Below are 18,511 nucleotides of genomic sequence, written 5' to 3' on the forward strand. Positions count from 1 at the left end.
CATTTTTGGTATCTGCACATATATTTTGGACAAATATTCTCAAAAAAAGAAAGAGAAAAAAACCTAAATGAAATCTTTACTTTTTCTGAAGCAAATAAAAGCAACAGACAAAAGCAAACTGGATACTTGATTGGTGTAAACTCCTTTAATAAAGCTTTAATCTCATTTTTCTACTTCTGACTTAACAGGGAGCTTTAAATTGTTTATGCTTTCAGGTCATCAGGTGTATCAGGCTGACAGGATGGATGACTGACTTTGAAGGCTTCAAGCTCCATTAGTGTCTGGTTTATCCTCTTGATTGTAGGATACTGGTCAAGATCCACTTTAAACCTTAAAAAACAAAGGTGTTAACATTGCTCTGCACTTTTTTTTTTTTTAATATAAGGATTGATGCAGGATTAGATTTTAATCTGATTTGATTTATGTTAAAAGCCATATACCTTTCGGCATTGTAGACCTGGGGTACAAGACAGATGTCTGCCATGGATATCTAAAACAGAAGTTTCACAGCAGAAGAATTTAAAGCATATAGAAATGCAGATCTTGTCGCTTAACTCACTTTGCCTTTAATACAGCACATTTGGTATGCAGTGCAGTCTGTATAACTTCGCCCCATTCTATAGTTCTTTGAATTTTAAATAAAAATGTGTGAAGTTAAAGTGCATTATGACTATGCATCAGATTTTTTTTTTTAGATAGATTTTATATTCTGCCAGCTACAACTTTTTTATCCACAACATTTTAAAGAAACTGGTTCTAATCAGAAAAAAAAAATATATATATATATGTATATATAAAACCAAGTAGTAGTCTAAGTGACAATGATGCTAACCAGGATAAAACAATTAAGAATGAATGAATGAATGCTATAAACACATTGACAGAGCATCAGACATGCACCCACTACACTCCTGTATTAATGAACAGACCCTTTGTCTCATGAGGTTCATGTTTGAATGATTGCTTTGTTCATGGGGCCTGGTAGGACTTATTTTTCTCATAATCTCAGCATTTATTTATGGCATTGCTCAGCAAGACCAGTTTTACCAGCCAGTTGTATAGTCTGGCTTTACTACTAATGCTTATGCTAACTAATATTCAAGCAGGCAGACTGTTTAAATTGGGATGTTTTCCCTGTTGATTCTGGTTTCTCTCAAGGTTTCTTCCTATTGCCATATTAGGGAGTTTTTCTTTGGCTGGCGGATGGCTCTTGTAGTTGAGTGAGCACAAATCCCCACCATTGCCCTCGGCTTGCTCGTCAGGGACAATCTGATCATTTTGATTCATACACATTTTCATTATTTTTTTATTTTATTTTGTACAGCTGATTTGTGATAATGGCCATTGTTAAAAGTGCTATACAAATAAAATTTAAATTAACTGTTTCAGCCTGTCAGAATTATTTCAAATTTGTTTATTCTAGACAGATAAGTGTGTGTTAGTGGTTATTAACTTGCTGTAATGTGAAGCAAAAGCAAGGTAGCCTTGGTAGGTTTTGATTTATCTTACCATGTAAGATGCTTTTGTTCATTCTATGTTATTTTATCCTGCTGCTGCCATCTAGAGTCTTCAGTAATGAAATGTTCAATGGTGGCCATAGAGAACCATGTGGCCATGTTACACAGATGCAGTGATGTGCTTTAGTGCTGGAGTACGTTATGACATAACTTCTGTGGTATATTCCCTTTATTTTTACATCCTTTTAACTGAATTTAAAATTAAGAGTTTCAAATTGAAGAAATATTTTCCATTTCTTCAATTTAAAACTCTTATATGGCCATATGAAAATTATACACCATATAAAATTTCATACATGCAACATCATCAAGCTGTGAGTCACTAAAGTTGACTGCTGTTCAATTACTTTGCTTCCATAATAGGAGAGAATGAGGCATAATAAGAACTTAAAAATGCTGTATTAATAGTGGATGATAGAGCCTCCCCTTGCTCTCAAAACAGTCTCAGTTCCTTGCCGCATGCATTGCACAAGATGTTGCAAATATTCCATTAAGATGCTGGTTAATGTTTTCAAGACTGCATCAGTCAGTTTCTGCAGATATTACTGATATTACATTTCTCACATTCTGATGGTTGATGTAAATGTTACCTGACATTGCTGGCCTGCATGATTTTATGCACTGCTGCCACGATTGGCTGATTTTACATGGTTGTATCAATGCATGAATGCATACAGGAGATGAAGGGGTGTGTGCTCAGTGAGTGTAAATGCCCGTGAGTTAAAGAAGACTCGCACTACATAATCATTGATGCATTTCAACTCCAGCACACTAAACGGAGATGTTTCATACCTCATCCCCAACACAGTACGTTCCAGATGTCTCCTTTAGAATGGTTTCAAGGGCTGCCAAGATAAATCATGCTAGTAATTAAAATCGAGCAGGTTACTCTAAGAAATTAACATTCAATTGCTTTAACCCCAAACCTTTTTAGTCTACATTAAAAATAAAAAAAGGGGAGAAATAAGTAGTAGGACAGTCAAATCTCACCTTTGAATCCCTTGTTGATGAAATGCTGAGCCCACTGTACCTTTTCTGCACCAACTTTCTGTATCACATAAACGTTCTGAAAATAATTTATCATATAATTATTTAGATTATAATGTATATAATATAATGATTAGTAATTATTTCGTATAATAAATCAATGAAAATTAATGTCAGACCTGATTAATATAAGACTTTGAACAAAATGAAATTAAGCACCAGACACAAACAATAAAATGTTACAAATAAAAGTGTGATGCAGTAGAATATGCAATATACAATGATTCGCCAGTTTATTAGGTATAGCCAAATAAATATCAGCAACTGCTTTGACCTGGTAAGGGTGAGGACTGGCATACTTTTGCCACGACATTTGAAACTGGCCAACCACATCATTCCCGAATGGTGTTAATCCTGCATCAAAGACTCAGAGGAATACACTTTTTGCTCTTTTCAACATACGAGATCACAGACACCCATGATTGGTCAGTGTGATTGACCAATCTTGGGTGTCTGTGATCTCATATGTTGAAAAAAGCAAAAAGCATTCCATTTCACTCCCATGGCTCAAATATTTTTGGCATAGGATATCAACCTGTGATTTTTCAGAAATAGGGTAAAACCATTTCTGTTGTACTGCTCAGGAGAACCCTAAACTCTGCCATTTTCTGATATTATCAGATCAACTTTACATATGGGTCATTTTATAGGTCTATATAGTAATTCACTGTCCATGAGTGTGTGTGTGTGTCTGGTAATTCCATCACTAGACACACACACCTGTCAGTGTTAATGAGGCCTCTCACCTTTAAATAATATTTATGCAGGGTGATTATACAATGGTTAGGGTAGAGGGGCTGTCATGTAGTGTATCGCAACAGCTGGACTACAGAAAGAAATTGTATATGTACACACTAAGAAAAAGTGCTTATTAAGTAAATCAAGGATTGATATTGACTGAGTTTATGGTTATGATATTACTACTGTAATAATAATACTGTATAATAATACTGTATAATAATAATACTGTAAACTACTTTAACTAATAGGTTAAAGTGTTTTTTTCCCCAAATTTTTTATAATCAAAATAATTTTTTCTTCTGTTCTTTTTAACGAATGTGAAAATTGTATTAAAATTGATTCACAGCATAAATCATAAAATAAGTGTGTCACTGATAAACTGTATATTGAATTGAATATATGCTTATATCAGCATTTTTTTTGTCCAGCAAGTAAGACATACCTAATAACACAGGAGAAAGAGTGGCGTTTGTCAAACAAATATGTGAGAATCTTTTCGTTTGCATATCCACAACATTTGCACATGTTGGGTTACGTGTTGTGCAGCCATTCATTAAAACACGTACGTACACTGCAAATGGCCTACAACTTTGCTTATGCCAGGCTGCTTTAAACGTCTGTGACTGGTCTCACTGCAGCATAGACACACCAAGCTATATATAAATTAATCTATTTAATCCTTAATGCAATAATTACACTGTACACTGGTTCTAATTTTCTTTCCTTCTTTCTATTATTTTGTTCTGTCAGTACTATGCTCTTTTCTAGCCTCCTGAACTACAGGTATGAGGGTCAAAAAGGATCCGCATCCTTGCTGTAGAATTCATTTTAATTAACTTTTAGAAAGGGAAAATACATAATTTTTCAACACAATATCCTTCCTCTTCAATACACTTAGACCATCTGTAAGAAAGTTTTCGCATTCCTTCATCAAAAATGTTTTAGGCTTATCTGCGAGCCGCTTGTCTTCAGACACAGCTTTTTTCACTTCTTCATCAGAGGTGAATCTTCGTCCTTGTAGCGCTTCTTTCAAGGGACCAAACAGGTAAGAGTCCGATGGAGCCAGATCAGGACTATGCTGTATGGTGGATGCTTTAACACCTTAAAATGACATTTTTGCAGAGCGTCGACAGTGTGGACAGAAGTGTGTGAACGTGTATTGTCATGTAAGATTGCATTTAATCAAAAGTTTAGACTTAGCTCTTTAATAAGCATCTCGCTGTAATAAGTACAGATTCTCTTTAAGAAACTTTACATTCTTTAGAATTCTTTACATTCTTTAGAGTATCTTTAAAGTATTGTCAAAATTTTATTTGCAGATATTCTAACGCTACTGTTTATGCTCTTCTGTAAGTTGTTCCAGCACCAGGTACACCCGCAGAACACAAAAGAAAAAATCATTACATGCTGCACTTCTTTCATGCAAATCACAAGTGAGGCATCAATTTTTTCTTACACCGCAGTTACAAATTAACTGATGTAACACATTCACACCAGCACAACAGTGACTGGGGAGACAATAGTCTTGAACGGAAAGCGCTGATTAGACATTCAGACCAACAGAGGTTTTAAAAAAAAATATCCGCACTTCGGTTATTATCAATCTGCATATTATTTATTATTACCTAAAGTATAAAATTTTTATTACTCAGTGTTAAATGTAATCCATGTACAAATCTGTTGATATGATGAAAAAAAACGTATAGTCTGAATCAAACTTTTTACCCTTTTAGTCTGAGCTGCAATATAGTACAATACTTTGTGTCGCTCCATTGAAACCCGCAAGTATTTTATTTACATATTTAAATACACGTACCTGTAGAGGCTGTATCCCAGAGGCGATGAGATCAGAGATCATACGCACTTGGGCTCGCTGCTTTATGTCAGCAGGGAGAAGACGTGGCTTGGGACGAGTTTCATCAAGGTACTGGATGATGGCGAGCTAGAGGCAGAGGCACGACAGCGTGTTTGACTGGAACTTAGATAAACATAAAACTGTCTGCTTTTCCTTGCTCTACAGTTCATAAAGCTTGGCTGCTGTTTGACAATTTACGATGTTTGCAAATGAGTGTGAAACAGACTGGTGTTCCTCTCAGGGTGGCAGATCTGCAGCCAAGATAAAGCCTTCTAAAGAATTACAGTATAAAGCTTTGATGCAGGTCACCATTTCATCTAAATGATTTCTTTCTTTTTTTATATTGCATTTTTGGTTATTTCTACTTTTTTTTTTGTTTGTTTTGTTTCACATATCCTTAGTTACTCTTTAATATATTTTATTTGTATGATCATATATATTAACCTGCATGAGTTAATAAAAGGTACTATACACTACGCATGACATCCATGAAAAGTATTCTTATTATTAATATTATTACTTACTGACTGAGACAAGGTGATGTCATCAATGGTGACTGCAGGGACTTGCTGCATTGGGTTGACTGTTTTATACTGATCTGTCAGCTGAAATACATACAAACTATAAATTACATCAAAGACTTTTCACCTACAAACTATTTAATCTTAGAAATTTTTAAGAACTGCACAGTACAAACACAGTAACCTGTGGGTTTACCTGTTGGCCTCCATCCTTGACGAGATTGACTGGCACTTGATCATATTCAATACCCTTCAGGGCAAAAGCTAGTGAGATTGTAATACACGGATGTTAAACAGGAGAAGGTTTCGTTTAGAAGCATGTGAGCATGCGCATATTGAGAAGTTCAGTATTTAGTGGTCAGAACACTTATGACATCTTACCAATCCGCACTCTATAAGAGCAAGAACTTCTGAAATAGCCATGGAGCACGGGCTGGAACAGAAGAAACGCGGTAATTCAAGTAAATAAACTTTTTACATAGTGAAAAGAGTTAAAGATCGACATGCATTCGTGGGGCAAACAGTCAAACCTTTCCTCGAGTCGCCATGGTATTATACAGACACGTAACGTTGTGATCAAAGTTTTTAGGGAGTAAAATCCTCTCGCCAAAGAGCCAATGAGAGAACTCCTAAAACATCCTCCTCTCACTTCAACGTCATGACTAAGCAGGTTTCGGATTATTTATTTATTTATTTCAGATGATCAAGACTTTCGAGGATTTTTTTTTTTGATTTTTTTTGCAACTGAACAAAAGCTAAGCAACTGTTGCACAGTACTGTACATTATGAAATTACCTTCATCAAACATGCAAAGGATGTTCGCATTTCTGTGAGCTGAGGTGCGACTGATTCAAGCTTCAATCCAAAATAACTTCACTCATTAACCACCACGCAATACTCCGTGGCTGACCAGGATACTAGATCACAAAATGTTATTTAAACCACCTGTGCACATACAGTGCACACTTATCAACGTCTTACAAATACAGTTTATTATTATTTTTTTACAATCGGCTGTGTTGCAGCGCACCATTTGCTCCACGTGATGGAAAGCTTTCACTCGCTCCTGAAAAGTGTCGATTCTTTGATCACTGCGTTAGAAAGCATGTACCGACTCCTTTGAGTAAAATCGACTCTTTCAGTTCCTAGTCCTTGGAGTCGGGATACAGTCGATTCCAATCATTTCGCCTTCTGTATTCAAATGAACCCAATCACCCCTTTATTCACTCGCGTCCTAGGACCCCTTTACTAAGACCAATCATTGCCAGTGTTCTTACTCTGTCCAGAATCTCGCAACGACTCGCGTTGCTATTGGTTCAAGTTTCCAGCGGCTTCGCCAATCATTTCTCGTACTTTGTGGGTGTAGATGGTTCTTGACCAATCATTAGTCGTCGTACCCCTTGTGACCCCGCCTCATTCCGACACTGCTGTTGGTTAGAAGTTTAACAGGGTGCACACTCAGGCTGACCACCTTGACTTAAATTATTGCTTCAGGCAGAGTTACGGCCTCGATTCTCTGAGTTCTGTCATGGCAGCGGCTACAGCGCGTTCTCTCCTAAAGAAGAGGGTAAGAAAACCAAACCGAGTAAAACATAGAGACAAAGGGCAAAGATTTGCAACGCAAAGTGACCTCCTTCACCGCAATTTATAGAGGTGGATTACTGTTTCAGTACTTTCTTGGTTTGTAGCGCGTGTACCCGCTCCGCCTGCTGCACCTGAGCGGCACCTGCTGATGATTTACATGACCTGACCAATGACACACACTCATGTCTGAGATGGTTTCAGGATAAAACCCTGCATTTCTATCACATCACATCACATCTTTCATCTTCTATAAGGCTTATCCTGTTACAGGTCGCGTGGTGTCTGGAGTCTGTATCAGGGGAGTTTGTGCATGAGGCGGGGTACACCCCGGACACAAGCGCGCGCGCGCGCACACACACACACACACACACACACTACGGGCAATTTGGGAACTCCAGTTAGCCTAATCTGAATGTCTTTGGACTGTGGGAGGAAACCCACCATGCAGACCTGAGGCAGGAATCGAACCCTCAACCCTGCTGGTGCGAGGGCACAATGCTAACCCTTTACGTCACCGTGCTGCCCAGGTGTCACATTCAGGTCCATTTAAATTCCCCTTTCTTGTTTTATCCTTGACTTTAACTACGAAACTAATGAAGCGAGAAATACAAAATAAAGTTTTCCCAGCGCAAACAAATAAGGAATACATTTTAGACCAAAACAAGATTTCTACAGTACAATATAAAAGATTGTTTACTTAAATGTTCAGTGTTTTATTTGACTCTGTACTCCCTGTCTGCGATTAATTCCTCAAAATGTTATTACATTAACACAGGTACTTCTTCAGCTGGGACACAGGTGTTACTCCTCTTCGGTGGTGAGTTATTAACACACGTACAGTAGGACTGCATAACTATAAGATTTTTTTTTAATGTGGATATTAAATCATTTGACTTGGCTCAATATTCAAAGCCTTTGTTCTCGGCTTCCAATGGCTCAATGAGCTTTTTCATTGACCAAAGTAAACTTGGTGTTTCACCAGTGATTTATTTTATTTATTTTTTTTAGCTTAACTGTGCTTTATTCTTATTATTATAACTATTATTTAAAGATTGTTCCAAGACATCTTATTATAGCATCTAATTAACAAAATAACATGACCTTGCATTATTCATTGCAAATCAGTTAATCTAATCTAAATCTAATGTAAATCAGTGAGTCACATAAAATGTACTTTGCCACAAACAGAATGCATCCCTGCTTTAGTGATGTTTTTTCCCCCAAACAGCAAATCCTCTCTGATTTCCTATCACTCTAACATGTTTCCATTGTGTATGTTTTAAGATAAAGTCTGCCATTGCTCCATGCTGAATTATGACTTGTGACCATTATTAATATTAATATTATTATTACTTCTGCTGCTCTAATTTATCGAGTGAAGTGGATACACATCAGGCTTTGTTATCCTCCCTAAAGTAATGTAGCATGTAAACCTTGATTAATTTTTTTACTAATAACTGTATGGTTACACACAATGATATTTCTTGACTTTATCTGAAATTGTACCTTCTTCAGTTTGTGCATAGCCGCTTGTGTTTCCTGAGGTGCTGGTGTGTCATTCCAGTATTCCAATCACTTATCTAACCTAAGACACCTGTAGGCTTTTTTTGTGTCAAAAGTCAACTTGTGTCTTGGACTAGTTTGACTTGTAAAGTAACAGTCACTGCTTTCTTCTTTTTTTACACAGCCTACCACGAAGTTGTTCATCGATGGGAAGTTTGTTGAATCCAAGAGTTCAGAATGGCTAGACATTCACAATCCTGTAAGTACAGTATACATCGTAAAACACATCAGACTTATAGTTCTACATTTGCAGATACATACGAGGAAGCCCAATAATAAACAATACGTGATATGTCTATGTCCTGTAATACAATTGTCTGTATAGCTAATAAAATCATAATACACTTAAAATTTATAGAAGAGGAGTTTGGTGTAAATCCTATATAAATTTAATTCTCAAGGTGTACTTTGCCTGGTTAACCAGTAACAAGGTCTTTGCTCTGTGCACATACTTTACACTTTCTTGATAAGGTCTGAAGTACTGTTTAACAGGCATTAGTAAAGTGTAATATGTTTGGTTTAGTGTTACTAAAGTGTTTATCGCTATCCTGAATACTTAATCGTGGACATTTTCAGGTCCCCACATATTTTAAATACATATACTTTCTGGCCAAAAAAGATCTTCATTTTAGAAGGGCTTATAAGCTGAATCAAGCAAAGATAACCACTAAGGAGATTTGATCACTGGAACTGGGTTAAGAACCCTTTAACACATTATCAAAACCTGGAGGGATCAAAAAAAAAAAAAGCTTAAATCAAATCATCAAAAAAAAAAAAAAAAAGAATTAAAAAAGCTAAACCATCAACTTTGTGGTAGAAATGTGGTTGGGGAAAAACATGGCTGGAGATCAGTCTTAAAACTGGTTGCATGGTAAAAAAAAAATCAACAGTAAAAACCATTGGTATGTTTAATAGTAAAAGTAAGATAATTTCCATATGCACACAATGTGAAGAGAATGCGAGTCCTTGGAGTTGGTCTTCCCTGATGGCAAAGGCATGTTCCAGTGGTTCTGGGAGCATGAGGAATATTTTTTCACACATGAATCTGCCCTCCATCACCAAAGACATGGATGCTGTATTTTCAAACATAAAGGTGAATGAACAAAAGAAATCTCAGTTTGGGTGTTTTCATTTTTATTATCATTAATTTTTTTTATTTAATTTTATTTTTTTGCTAGACAGTGTCTTTTATGGTAGTAATACAGTATGTTCATATCCACATTGGTGGTAAATAAATTATAGTTAAGGTTAAAACTAAGTTTAAGACAATGCACAATGGTTTCTTGACAGCACACCAGGCCTTATTCCTTGACATCAGTGCCAGACCTAGCTAGTTCTCTTGTGGTTGACTGGGTAAATTCCCAAAGCTACCATTCCTGAATCTAGCGGAAAGCCTTCACAGAAAAATGAAGGTTATTATAACATCATAACATAGAAAGGGGGACTAAACCCGGGACAGGATGTTCAAAATGCACTTTTTGTTCTGATGGTCAGGGGCGTACTTACTTTTTTCCAAGTAGTGTAGTTGTGAGAGAGTTGAAATGCTTGTCCTGATATACCTGGTGTTGTAATGCTGGGTATTTTTTTTTTGTTTGTTAGGCTGTCTGTATATTTAAGTTTGTTAATGCTGGACAGATTTGTTTCTGGAGAATAAAGTATCATTGTTCATCAGTTCTAAATGAAAATTAGCTGGCTAGATCTTTTGGGACTGACTTTTAAAGAGTAGATTTTTAAGGATTCTCTTCTGTAATTTTACAAGTTCTATTTCTTACCTCTGCTCAGGCCACCAACGAAGTGATCGGCCGGGTCCCTAAAGCCACACAGGAGGAGATGTTGGCTGCTGTGAACTCATGCTCGCGGACCTATCGCTCTTGGTCTGAGACTTCCATTTTAACCCGTCAGCAGGTTTTCCTCCGCTACCAGCAGCTCATTAAAGACAACATTGTAAGTTATCTTTGTGTAATGCTACAGACCTTAACAGTACTTCCGATTAGGTGCTGATCCAATTAAAATTGTCATTCTATAAGTATCGCGAGTTTATAAATGTCCGATTCGATTTCCCCCAATTTTGTCATCAAATTTAAATCTAAATTAAAATGTTTAATTAAATGTAGCCCATTCCATACCATAACATTCTTTTTCTCATTTAAAAACCAGGGGTAGCAATTAAACAACACAAATTAACTTACAAGAGTTTAACATGTCACTTAAAAAAATTAAGCAAAAATGCATTTTTTTCTCGAGTAGCACATATCTCTGTTATGTCATTCTCAATAATTATTTTAAACAAACTTAATTTCTGAACATATAATTCACTCCAGCCACACAGGATGAAAATATATAAATAGTTCAAACTAATAAAAATTCTTTTCTGTTGCACAACTTAGAAGGTTCTGTGCTTGGTATAGAATCGTTTGTATCACTGATCATGGCTAATCAACCTGAAAACCAGCCCATTTTGGTCACTGGGTGATCGACCGATTTGTCTGTATGATAAATATAAAATTGTAAAAAAAAAAAAAAAAAAAAAAAAATGTGTAGTCCATGTGGTGATGCGTGACTCGCCACACAAAAGAATCGCGATTTCTTTTCCTTATTACAGAACTACCTGAGGGTTTCTAATCTTGGACAGTTATTGTATGCTAGCTTAAATAGTAGTGTTTTACACATTTGTGCTGCTGTGTCATGTTGCAGAAAGAGCTGGCTAAACTAATTACTCTGGAGCAGGGGAAAACACTGGCAGATGCTGAGGGAGATGTGTTTAGGGGTTTACGTAAGTATTGAGGATCATCTTTCCAAATGCAAGTCAATTAAATAGAAGATGCATTTACTGTATAATTCTTCCTTCATGTGTATTATACTGTAGGGGAACCTGGGTTTCAATTTTGGCCTTTGAATATTTTTGAAACCCAAACAAAATGTGGTCCTTTCAGGCATCAACATGTTAACCAATGCTGTTACAAATTTTTCCTCTATATTTCACTTTCCAGAGGTGGTAGAACACGCATGTAGCGTCACTTCCCTTATGTTGGGAGAGACTCTGCCCTCCATCACCAAAGACATGGATACCTACACATATCGCCTGCCCCTTGGCGTCTGTGCTGGCATTGCACCCTTCAACTTTCCTGCCATGATCCCACTCTGGATGTTCCCTATGGGCATGGTGTGCGGGAACACGTACCTAATGAAGCCCTCAGAACGTGTGCCTGGGTGTGCTATGATGCTAGCTAAACTGCTGCAGGATGCTGGAGCTCCAGATGGAACCCTCAATGTTATCCATGGCCAGCATGATGGTATAAAATGCATTGGGGCAATTTGCTTGTTTCTTATGTAATTGTTCTGACTTAAAAACAGTAAACTATGCTAGTGTTTAGAATAGCTTTCGATTTCTTGGTGTTAGGATAGTTTAGTGTATATAATTTTATAATTAATTAATATTTTTTTATAATTAATACATTTTTATAATATTAAATTATATTATCCACTTGCACTTATAACCCTTTAAAATCCTGCTTGCCCAGTTACTAAAAATCTGTGGAGTAATGGAAAAGTAATTAAACCTCATGCACTAATTAAAGGTGTATGAGCAGATAGACTGTGTTCTATTGTAGAATTTGAGTCCATGTGACAAATAGTTTTACCTTGTTTGCTTGGTCTCTCTTTATTTATTTTTTGTCACAGCTGTGAACTTCATCTGTGATCATCCTGCTATAAAAGCTATCAGTTTTGTGGGCTCCAACCAGGCAGGAGAATACATCTACGAGAGAGGATCTAAAAATGGCAAGAGAGTTCAGTCCAACATGGTAAGTGTTGCGTAACGTTTGTTTCAGAGGAAGTCACGTTATTAAAGTCCTGAAATGAAGCAGAAACTCCTTTGCCTATTTAGCTTTGGTTGATCTGGCACGATTATAGCCAATTACCTGAATTTAGTCAGTTTGTCTTGGATCTATTTTCAACATTTGTAGTTTTGATTTTTTTTTTGCATTTCTTTCAGTAGGTTGATATAATGGAAGGCAAAAATAAAGCATTTTTGCTTTTACAGCTAAAGCAGTGGTCGGGCCAAATATGAATAAAATTCATCTGGCGGAAACGCCAAAGTGTTGAGGCATGAGCTGTGTAAACTTTATGAACTTTGAGCTCACAATTCTAAGCCAGCAAAAAATAAAAAGTGTATGACGGTAGACTACTAAGCTGATACAATTTGAGGAGCTGTTCATTAGTGATTAACTGTCGCATCACACTTTTGTGGCAAAATATTTTTTTTCATTACATGCAGTTTAAGATTAATACAAACACACATGCCCCCACTGCATAAATCAGTGTTTCTCCCTTGTGTGCAACCTTACTCAGGTTTGAGAGTTCGCTAATAATTTGAATCAGGTGAGCTGAGATGACCCAAAATTTGTAAAACATGGCTACTCTGCATGAAAAATACAATAATATAGTATTTCTAATATAAAGGAGCCATATGAATTATGGTAATCTACTGTAAATGTATAGTTTCTAGCCAGTAGATGGCAGAATTAGATATGAAATGAATCTTCAAGCTTGTACTCAAACTTAAAATGCCTTTAGCCAGTGGAATGAATGGAGTGAAGGTTAATGTAAGTAATTTTAATACTGCAAGAAACTGATGAACAGAAATCGCAGAAGTCACTAAATGTCTGTTACATATGAAAAAAGGGTGTGTGTGATGTATACACACACCAACATTTCTCTTGTATTTCTTTTCTATATATACTGTGTGTTTTATGTAGCCTATATACAAAATGTGTATGTACATACAAGAGAAGGGTAAGGATCAAAGACAAATTAAGCTAAACCTGGCTTAAAAATACAAGATTATTACATGTCATTGTATGTCATTTATTTCTTATAGATTCCTGTGCTAAGACTCATTGCAGAACTGATATTCTTTATGTCCTGTACTTATGTCCAGGGAGCGAAGAACCATGGTGTGATAATGCCCGATGCTAATAAAGAGAACACTCTGAACCAGCTGGTGGGTGCTGCATTTGGAGCAGCTGGCCAAAGGTGCATGGCTCTTTCTACTGCCATCCTGGTGGGAGAAGCTCGCAGCTGGCTGCCTGAACTGGTAGAGCGCGCCAAGAACCTGCATGTCAGTGCTGGTATGCAAATGTTGGTTCTGTTTAGACAGAAAGTGATAGTATTCAGATATTTAACTGAACATGGGTCAGTTTTTCAGAATGAATAGATAATGTGGTCTAAACATCCACTTTGAATTTAAATCCAGTTATAGATATGGCTATTTAGTGGACTATACAGATAGAGGTGCTGGTTTGCCAACTAATGCTTAATTGGCTATCTTAATCAAGTTATACTTTTGGTATTTGCTATTGTCTTCTTGTGTGTCTCCATGGTCTTTGTCCATTTCTGTGTAATTATAGGACTTTCATTTATTCATTCATAAATGATGCAGTAAAAAGGAAAGACACTATGGGGGCTAAAGGACGGATGATTGACACTGATCGTCAGTTTTCTGCTTTTCTCTGTAACTAGCATTTCGTTTATCTGCTCTCAGTCCTTCATTACGCTGCTCTCTGTGTCATCATCTCTTCATGCCATGAGTTTTATCCGTCTTGTTGCATTCCAGTAGACCACCCAAGCCTTCATGACCGCACCTTTGCCAGCTGCACTTTCACGACAGCCAAAGCAGAGAAGCACATGTTTTTTGCTCATGCCACAAACTTGAAACGCTTTTTTTGCGGTATGGGCACATGAAAGCAACACAAGCAGGCCAAATTAAAAGATGAAATATAAAAAATGAAATTCACTGTAGCCAGAAACCCTGTACTGCACTGCGGTAACCCAGCTAAACCCCAGAAACAGCCTTTAGAGTAAGCGCCTTGGTGCAGTAAATCATATGTTGGGGACAGTTATAGACACACCTTAATCCTTTACTTTAACTTTGCAAAGTTACATTTCAGGGCCTATCCATCTCTCGAGGGTATTTGAACACTGCAACACTCTATTCATTTATTTGTTCATTCATCTATTCATGCTGTTTTTTTTGGTGCTAGGTGACCAACCGGGTGCAGATATCGGACCCCTGATAACCCCTCAGGCCAAAGCCCGTGTGAACAGACTCATCCAAAGTGGAGTGGATGAGGGTGCGTCACTGCTTCTCGATGGCAGGAATGTGAAAGTTAAGGGCTTCGAGAATGGCAACTTTGTGGGGCCCACCATCATCAGTAATGTCACAGTGAGTTACTCATTAATTTTATTATAAAAATCTGAACTAACAGTTAAACTGTGACTGGTTTTCAACAACTTGCTGGTTTCCCTCTCTTTGATGTCCAGCCGGATATGCAGTGCTACAAGGAAGAGATCTTTGGACCTGTCCTAGTGGTCTTAGAAGTTGACACCTTGGATGAAGCCATCAGCATCATCAATAAGAACCCATACGGAAATGGAACAGCCATTTTTACCACCAATGGTGCTGTAGCTCGCAAGTACACCCATGAGGTGGATGTTGGCCAGGTGAGGAATACAGTAGTGGAAGAAGTGCACAGAAAAGTGAAAACCTGGATAAAATATTATTCTAGTAAAATAAGGAAGGGGATAAGATTAAGCATGCCAAATCCTTTGAGATCCTTGTTACCTAAACCATTCGTGAATAAGGTGATTATAAATTTAACATATGATCTAAATAAGGCTGTAGGTTGTCAACAGCTGTCTGAAGCCATATCTGCTTGTAGGTTAGATCTTTTTTTTTTTTTTTCCCCGATTAATGTGGGAGCACTAAGTACCTCTCACCCCCCCCTCCCCCATAACCTACAAAATTTAAATAAACAAGAAGAGTAAAAAAAATAAAAATAAATAGGGAATAAAACTTTTCAAAACAAATGAAGGGGGGGAAATGAAGAAGGTTTAATTTGGATTAGACACTGCAAAGAGTTAATTATTAGTAATTAGTAATTAATTATGTAATTAATTAGTTAGAGTAAAGAGTAGACAAGACATGGTAACAGGTTCTTATTGTTTGTTGTTTTTTTTTCCCCTTTCAGCCTGAAACTTGTAGGATTCATGTTTAATCAAAAATGGTTTATGCGTGTGTAAGTGTCATAAGATAGACGTTTTGATTAATTATGTGCGGTTTTACCAAAAACCAAAAATAACTATATAAAAATTCATTGAAATGTGTTGTACGTGATACCACTTCCTTGGAAAGCCATTTCGGGTGCAGCGCTTCAGGCTCTGTCCAAGAGTCAATATTAGAACATGATGTAAATGTAATGTGTAAAAGCCCTTTGGCGCCTCTCCTCTAACCCACAGAAAGGCAGGCAGTGTCATGCTGTCCACGTTCTGTCCTCAGCTGCCATATCTGCCACACAAATGTTCTTAAAAAATACAAAGTTGTCCAAAGCAGGGATTACCTTGTTTGCCTTCACTAACAACCCAAAGAGGAAAAACTCTCACTGCCACCTCACAACATTTCAGGCTCCAAATAGCTCACAGCAAATAAGTGCTGTTTAATCAAAACAAAGTGCTACTCGGAAATATTATGCAGGTGGAGATTCTGAAACAGTATGCAGAAGGGATTCCGTGCAACCTGTTGATCTGGTGGCTATGTAAAAATGGCACACCTTCTCCCTGTTTGTTTGTGGCTCACGGGTGTGTCGTGTGTTTGGGATTCGCATGGTGGACAAGGCAAGGTGATGAGCTGGCCTTGTATAAAACCTCAATACATAATCTGTACTGTAGTCTCTATTTCTCGCTTTCATCACTCCCGAACCTTGACAGCTCCCACTGCCTTTTTTGACATTTCAAGAAGCCGTGCCAATTTCCAGTATTTACCCGCCCCAACAAAATGTTATGTTTAGTTACCCTCTACATACGTTGCTTTTTTTCTCAGCGGGTACACAAAAAAATGATCGTGGCTTTCGGCTTTGTGTTGTCGTGTTGCTGAATGAGCTGGTTGTTCAGCACTTTCCATACACAGCAGTCAAGGCTCAGCAGCAATATATAGTTTTATGTCCTGAACGTTAAAACAGTTTCCACTTTAAGTAAATTGAGGTTTAACTCTAAGTACTGACTACACCAGTTTTCAAACAAACAAGTGGTAAAAGGAAAAACAACTGAAAAAGCTGCCATACATCTGGGTGTTGTTGCTATTTTATTGATTTTGACAGATGCTCTGATCTAAGGTAGGTTGGTGGTGTGAACATGATGATTGCCCAGCTGTTCAGGTGCTAATCTTTGGTTTTAGCAGCCATTCTTTTTTTTTTCCCCACTTGGGGACTGGGACAATTTTGTGTTCTGTGCAACATCCAGCTGTGGAAGTGGGAGGGAGTCATATTTGCATTGCATTGAGTTGTTCGCTTAACTGGCATTGGTGTGTGAGTGTCTGGGGCAACTCAGACGGCAAGGGAGCAGGGGCAGCCTCAGGGCATCGGGGTAGGGGGGTTAATGGTTAATATAATTTCTGATTCTTACTGCTGTTTTTTATATGTGTTTTCCTATTCTAGATTGGAGTCAATGTACCAATTCCTGTTCCACTACCCATGTTCTCCTTCACTGGCTCTAGGGCCTCTTTCAGGGGTGATACCAACTTTTATGGCAAACAAGTAAGTCCATTTTAAAAGCTAAATCCAGATAATGCCTCACTTTTGGGGTGGGGGGATCATGGTATACAGTATCTAGTAGTATTTTTAGTGAATGTTTTTTCTTTGTTTTGTATTGTTTTCAGCATTTGTATGTAAATGATGTAAAAAATATTACAGAACAAATATGAAATAATGTAATCAAAAATGTGATAAATATCCCACAATATGTTTACTATTTTAGATTTTTCAAAGTAGCTACCTTTTTGCTTTGATGACAGCTAAGTACACTCTTGCCATTCTCTCAATTGCCTGTATGAGTTAGTCATTCGGAATGGTTTTCCAACAATCTTGCAGGAGTTCCCAGAGGTTTTGAGTATTTATTGCCCTATTTTCTTTTACTCTCCAGTCCAAGTCATCCAAAACCATCTCAATTAGATTTAGATTGTTTTTTTTTTTTTTTTTTTTTTTGTTTTTAAACTCTGTTTTAAAAACTATGTATGAGCATTTTGTCTTGCCATTGCAGGGCATCCAGTTCTACACACAGATCAAGACAGTTACTTCACAGTGGAAGGCAGAGGATGCTACAGTTAAAACTCCAGCAGTTACCATGCCAACCATGGGACGCTAAATTGCAATAATCCAACTAGATGTTGAAGTCGCTAAAGTATAGAACATACTGTATAGATGGATATAAAATAATTTGCTAATATAGAAATATAACCAGTGACGATAAAATATGGTAACCAGTGACGATGTTCCACTTATAATTGACTATACTACAGCATGTCCAAAACTGCAGCATTTTTTTCCATGGCCCTGTTTGCTTTCCCCCTGTTAATGACCACAAATATTAATAGTATTTATCCACTATAATTTCATCTACAACAGCTTTTACACTAAAGACTACAGACAGATTACAAAAAAAGCATTAATTATTTTCAATTTTATCATATCAGTTCTCCCACATTACCTCATAATGAAGCACAGATGTTCTGTTACATACTGTACAATAAAGGCTCAATGATCAACTTTTGTTGAGATTTGTTTCATGGCTTTACAAGACCCTATACCAGATTTTGGACTACTTTTAATGTATTTTAATCAATAAGTAACCAT

General features: G+C 37.1%; 2 protein-coding genes across 4 annotated transcripts; one reads left to right on the plus strand and one right to left on the minus strand.

Annotated features, from left to right (window-relative positions):
- Nucleotides 1–130: 130 nt before the first annotated feature.
- Nucleotides 131–6,879, minus strand: gstz1 (glutathione S-transferase zeta 1). Of its 3 annotated transcripts, XM_053510534.1 has the most exons (10): nucleotides 6,690–6,879; nucleotides 6,477–6,598; nucleotides 6,063–6,114; nucleotides 5,878–5,945; nucleotides 5,685–5,765; nucleotides 5,122–5,247; nucleotides 2,508–2,583; nucleotides 2,310–2,362; nucleotides 441–490; nucleotides 131–330 (listed from the first exon to the last, which is right to left on the minus strand). In XM_053510534.1, exons 2-10 carry the CDS (start codon nucleotides 6,504–6,506, stop codon nucleotides 204–206), a joined length of 663 nt encoding a protein of 220 aa, XP_053366509.1. In that variant the 5' UTR covers nucleotides 6,507–6,598; nucleotides 6,690–6,879; the 3' UTR covers nucleotides 131–203. The 3 variants fall into 3 exon arrangements, with proteins under 3 accessions (XP_053366509.1, XP_053366508.1, XP_053366510.1); XM_053510533.1 differs by having other exon boundaries at nucleotides 6,477–6,879; XM_053510535.1 differs by lacking the exons at nucleotides 6,477–6,598; nucleotides 6,690–6,879 and adding an exon at nucleotides 6,212–6,312.
- A 232-nt stretch (nucleotides 6,880–7,111) lies between these two features.
- aldh6a1 (aldehyde dehydrogenase 6 family, member A1) lies at nucleotides 7,112–18,423 on the plus strand. The gene is made up of 12 exons (XM_053510524.1): nucleotides 7,112–7,248; nucleotides 8,041–8,082; nucleotides 8,953–9,027; nucleotides 10,611–10,772; nucleotides 11,523–11,601; nucleotides 11,819–12,121; nucleotides 12,510–12,631; nucleotides 13,768–13,957; nucleotides 14,870–15,051; nucleotides 15,150–15,329; nucleotides 17,318–17,416; nucleotides 17,919–18,423. The coding sequence occupies exons 1-12, from the start codon at nucleotides 7,210–7,212 to the stop codon at nucleotides 18,021–18,023; spliced, it is 1,578 nt and encodes a 525-aa protein (XP_053366499.1). The 5' UTR covers nucleotides 7,112–7,209; the 3' UTR covers nucleotides 18,024–18,423.
- Nucleotides 18,424–18,511: the final 88 nt, after the last annotated feature.

This window comes from Clarias gariepinus, chromosome 13, assembly GCF_024256425.1.
Source record: "Clarias gariepinus isolate MV-2021 ecotype Netherlands chromosome 13, CGAR_prim_01v2, whole genome shotgun sequence".
In the NCBI taxonomy this organism is placed as follows: Eukaryota; Metazoa; Chordata; class Actinopteri; order Siluriformes; family Clariidae; genus Clarias; species Clarias gariepinus.

Coding starts and splice junctions, on each gene's coding strand:
- gstz1 (XM_053510534.1), bottom strand. CDS start 6,506: ATGCGAACATCCTTTGCATGTTTGATGAAG. Junction 5,946..6,062: donor CTCTTATAGAGTGCGGATTG/GTAAGATGTCAT, acceptor CAATCTCACTAG/CTTTTGCCCTGAAGGGTATT. Junction 2,584..5,121: donor CTGGGATACAGCCTCTACAG/GTACGTGTATTT, acceptor AATTATTTTCAG/AACGTTTATGTGATACAGAA.
- aldh6a1 (XM_053510524.1), top strand. CDS start 7,210: ATGGCAGCGGCTACAGCGCGTTCTCTCCTAAAGAAGAGG. Junction 11,602..11,818: donor AGATGTGTTTAGGGGTTTAC/GTAAGTATTGAG, acceptor TTCACTTTCCAG/AGGTGGTAGAACACGCATGT. Junction 12,632..13,767: donor AGAGAGTTCAGTCCAACATG/GTAAGTGTTGCG, acceptor ACTTATGTCCAG/GGAGCGAAGAACCATGGTGT.